We start from the raw sequence: 5,000 nt of genomic DNA on the forward strand, positions 1-5,000 counted from the left end.
CTGAGTCGTAGTATTTCTTCTTGGCTTTGGCCAGGTCCTTCACCGAGTCCTGCAGCTCCACCTGGATACGATTCAACTGTTCTATACTCTACACACAGCAGAGAGGGACAGCGGTTACACACACATTATAGTCTACACACACAGAGGGGGACAGCGGTTACACACACATTATAGTCAACACACAGAGGGACAGCAGTTACACATAGACATAGTATACTAGGACAGTTGACACACACAGCCTCACCTTTTTGAGCTGCTGTTCCTTGTATAGCCGTACAGTTTTAGCAGGGTCTGAGATCTCATTCTTGTAGTTGTCACAAACGTTGATGCGAGACTGAGTCACCTGTACTGTCCCCTCCAGATAGGACCTCCACACCGCATACACATTCCTACACAGAATACACACAGTCAGTTTAGGCAAGATGAAGACTGCTAGCCAATCAAGAACAGTGTTATGTTTGCAAATCAAATCAAATTTTACTTGCCACATGCGCCGAATACAATGCTTACTTACAAGCCCTTCACCAACAATGCAGTTTTAAGAAAAATTAAATTAAAAGTAAAAACTAGATAAAAAAAAAAAAAAAAGGAAATAATTAAAGTGCAGCAGTAAAATAAAATAACAGTAGGGAGGCTATATACAGGGGGTACCGGTACAGAGTCAATGTGCGGGGGCACAGGTTAGTCAAGTTAATTGAGGTAATATGTACATGTGGGTAGAGTTAAAGTGACTATGCATAGATAATAAACAGAGTAGCAGCAGCGTAAAAGAGGGGGTGGGGGTGGAGGGGCAATGCAAATAGTCCGGATAGCCATGATTAGCTGTTCAGGAGTCTTATGGCTTGGGGGTAGAAGCTGTTAAGAAGCCTTTTGGACCTAGACTTGGCACTCCGGTACCGCTTGCCGTGCGGTAGCAGAGAGAACAGTCTATGACTAGGGTGGCTGGAGTCTTTGACAATTTTGAGGGCCTTCCTCTGATACCGCCTGGTATAGAGGTCCTGGATGGCAGGAAGCTTGGCCCCAGTGATGTACTGGGCCGTACGCACAACCCTCTGTAGTGCCTTGCGGTTGGAGGCCGAGCAGTTTCCATACCAGGCGGTGATGCAACCAGTCAGGATGCTCTCGATGGTGCAGCTATAGAACTTTTTGAGGATCTGAGGACCCATGCCAAATCTTTTCAGTCTCCTGAGGGGGAATAGGCTTTGTCGTGCCCTCTTCACGACTGTCTTGCTGTGTTTGGACCATGATAGTTTGTTGGTGATGTGGACACCAAGGACCTTGAAGCTCTTAACCTGTTCCACTACAGCCCGTCGATGAGAATGGGGGCGTGCACAATCATCTCCTTTGTTTGGATCACGTTGAGGGAGAGGTTGTTATCCTGGCACCACACGGCCAGGTTTCTGACCTCCTCCCTATAGACTGTCTCATCGTTGTCGGTGATCAGGCCTACCACTGTTGTGTCGTCGGCAAACTTAATGATGATGTTGGAGTCGTGCCTGGCCATGCAGTCATGGGTGAACAGGGAGTACAGGAGGGGACTGAGCACGCACCCCTGAGGGGCACCCGTGTTGAGGATCAGCGTGGCAGATGTGTTGTTACGTACCCTTAACACCTGGGGGCGGCCCATCAGGAAGTCCAGGATCAAGTTGCAGAGGGAGGTGTTTAGTCCCAGGGTCCTTAGCTTAGTGATGAGCTTTGAGGGCACTATGGTGTTGAACGCGGAGCTGTAGTCAATGAATAGCATTCTCACGTAGGTGTTCCTTTTGTCCAGGTGGGAAAGGGCGGTGTGGAGTGCAATAGAGATTGCATCATCTGTGGATCTGTTGGGGCGGTATGCAAATTGGAGTGGGTCTAGGGTTTCTGGGACAGTGGTGTTGATATGAGCCATGACCAGCCTTTCAAAGCACTTCATGGCTACAGACGTGAGTGCTACGGGTCGGTAGTCATTTAGGCAGGTTATCTTAGTGTTCTTGGGCACATGGACTATGGTGGTCTGCTTGAAACATGTTGGTATTACAGACTCAGTCAGGGACATGTTGAAAATGTCAGTGAAGACACCTGCCAGTTGGTCAGTGCATGCTCGGAATACACGTCCTGGTAATCCGTCTGGCCCTGCGGCCTTGTGAATGTTGACCTGCTTAAAAGTCTTACTCACATCGGCTACGGAGAGCGTGATCACATAGTCATCCGGAACAGCTGATGCTCTCATGCATTCAGTGTTGCTTGCCTCGAAGCGAGCATAGAAGTGATTTAGCTCATCTGGTAGGCTTGTGTCACTGGGCAGCTCGCGCCTGTGCTTCCCTTTGTTGTTGGCAATAGTTTTCAAGCCCTGCCACATCCGACGAGCGTCGGAGCCGGTGTAGTACGATTCAATCTTAGTCCTGTATTGACTCTTTGCTTGTTTGATGGTTCGTCGGAAGGCATAGCGGGATTTCTTATAAGCGTCCGGGATAGAGTCCCGCTCCTTGAAAGCGGCAGCTCTACCCTTTAGCTCAGTGCGGATGTTGCCTGTAATCCATGACTTCTGGTTGGGGTATGTACGTACGGTTACTGTGGGGATGACATCATCAATGCACTTATTGATGAAGCCAGTGACTGATGTGATGTACTCCTCAATGCTATCGGAAGAATCCCGATACATATTCCAGTCTGTGCTAGCAAAACAGTCCTGTAGCTTAGCATCTGCGTCATCTGACCACTTCCTTATTAACCGAGTCACTGTTGCTTCCTGCTTTAGTTTTTGCTTATAAGCAGGAATCAGGAGGATAGAGTTATGGTCAGATTTGCCAAATAGAGGGCGAGGGAGAGCTTTGTACACGTCTCTGTGTGTGGAGTAAAGGTGGTCTAGAGTTTTTTTCCTCTGGTTGCACATTTAACATGCTGGTAGAAATTAGGTAGAACGGAATTAAGTTTCCCTGCATTAAAGTCCCTGGCCACTAGGAGTGCTGCCTCTGGATGAGCGTTTTCCTGTTGACTTATGGCCTTATACAGCTCATTGAGTGAAATCTTAGTGCCAGCATCGGTTTGTGGTGGTAAATAGACAGCTACAAAAAATATAGATGAAAACTCTCTTGGTAAATAGTGTGGTCTACAGCTTATCATGAGATACTCTATCTCAGGCGAGCAAAACCTCGAGACTTCCTTAGCATTAGATTTTATGCACCAGCTGTTGTTTACAAATATATACAGACCACCACCCCTTGTCTAACCGGAGTCAGCCGTTCTATCCTGCCGATGTAGCGTATATCCCACCAACTGTATGTTATCCATGTCGTCGTTCAGCCACGACTCGGTGAAACATAAGATATTACAGTTTTTAATGTCCCGTTGCTGGGATAACCTTGATCTTAGGTCGTCCAATTTATTTTCAAACGATTGAACATTGGATTGATGGAAGAGGCAGTTTACTCGCTCGCCGTCGGATCCTTACAAGGCACCCCGACCTACGTCCACGATATCTCTGTCTCTTTCTCATGCGAATAACGGTGATTTGGGCCTTGTCGGGTGTCTGTAGAATACCCTTTGCATACGAGTCGTTGAAGAAAAAAATCTTTGTCCAATACGAGGTGAGTAATCGCTGTCCTGATATCCAGAAGCTCAGGCCTGTCCTGTACTCACCTGTAGTCTGTGCGTTGGTCGTCTGGTTTGATGCCTGGCCAATCCCTCTTCAGGTACTGACTGGCCAGCTTCTGCAGAGCCTGTATAGATCAACAACAACAGGGACATGACACAGTTATTGTGTTGCGTTGAGTCAGTCTCCTGTGATATAGTTTACTGTGGTCCTGTATAGTGTCAGTGATGTAGTTTACTGTGGCCCTGTACAGTGTCAGTGATGTAGTTTACTGTGGCCCTGTATAGTGTCAGTGATGTAGTTTACTGTGGCCCTGTACAGTGTCAGTGATATAGTTTACTGTGGCCCTGTATAGTGTCAGTGATGTAGTTTACTGTGGCCCTGTACAGTGTCAGTGATGTAGTTTACTGTGGCCCTGTATAGTGTCAGTGATGTAGTTTACTGTGGCCCTGTGTCAGTTTTCTCCTGACCTCAACAGAGAACAATCATTAATAAAACAACAACAACATGCTGCTTCCAATCAGGACAAATAGAGCTTTAGGGCACAATGATGATCTCTCTCTCTCTCTCTCTCAATTTCAATTTAAGGGCTTTATTGGCATGGGAAACGTGTGTTAACATTGCCAAAGCAAGTGAAGTAGATAGTAAACAAAAGTGAAATAAACAATAAATATTAACAGTAAACATTACACTCAGAAGTTTCAAAAGAATAAAGACATTTCAAATGTCATATTATGTATATATACAGTGTTGTAACAATGTGCAAATAGTTAAAGTACAAATGGGAAAATAAATAAACATAAATATGGGTTGTATTTACAATGGTGTTTGTTCTTCACTGGTTGCCCTTTTCTTGTGGCAACAGGTCACAAATCTTGCAGCTGTGATGGCACACTGTGGTTTTTCACCCAGTAGATAAGGGAGTTTATCAAAATTGGGTTTGTTTTCGAATTCTTTGTGGATCGCTGTAATCTGAGGGAAATAAGTGTCTCTAATATGGTCATACATTTGGCAGGAGGTTAGGAAGTGCAGCTCAGTTTCCACCTCATTTTGTGGGCAGTGTGCACATAGCCTGTCTTCTCTTGAGAGCCAGGTCTGCCTACGGCGGCCTTTCTCAATAGCAAGGCTATGCTCACTGAGTCTGTACATAGTCAAAGCTTTCCTTAAGTTTGGGTCAGTCACAGTGGTCAGGTATTCTGCCACTGTGTACTCTCTGTTTAGGGCCAAATAGCATTCTAGTTTGCTCTGTTTATTTGTTTGTTCTTTCTCTCTCTCTCTCTCTCTCTCTCTCTCTCTCTCTCTCTCATGTCCCTCTCTCTCTCTCTCATGTCTCTCTCTCTCCATCTCTCTCTCTCTCCCTCTCGTCCTTCTCTCTCATGTCTCTCTCGTGTCTCTCTCGTGTCTCTCTCTCTCTCTCGCTCTCTCATGT

The 5,000-nt window shown here is 46.1% G+C and overlaps 1 protein-coding gene across 3 annotated transcripts in view; it reads right to left on the minus strand.

Moving 5' to 3' along the window:
- Positions 1-5,000, minus strand: part of LOC121567828 (F-BAR and double SH3 domains protein 2-like) — an 88,569-nt gene that overhangs the window by 44,993 nt on the left and 38,576 nt on the right. For all 3 annotated transcript variants that reach the window (XM_041878144.2, XM_041878146.2, XM_041878145.2), the window contains exons 4-6: positions 3,619-3,698; positions 245-389; positions 1-88 (exon numbers count right to left, since the gene is read on the minus strand). The exon at positions 1-88 is cut by the window's left edge and continues 46 nt beyond it. In XM_041878144.2, the coding sequence (XP_041734078.2) occupies positions 1-88; positions 245-389; positions 3,619-3,698 (313 nt within the window). The remainder of the gene's footprint in view (positions 89-244; positions 390-3,618; positions 3,699-5,000) is intronic.

This window comes from Coregonus clupeaformis, chromosome 25, assembly GCF_020615455.1.
Source record: "Coregonus clupeaformis isolate EN_2021a chromosome 25, ASM2061545v1, whole genome shotgun sequence".
Classification (NCBI taxonomy): Eukaryota; Metazoa; Chordata; class Actinopteri; order Salmoniformes; family Salmonidae; genus Coregonus; species Coregonus clupeaformis.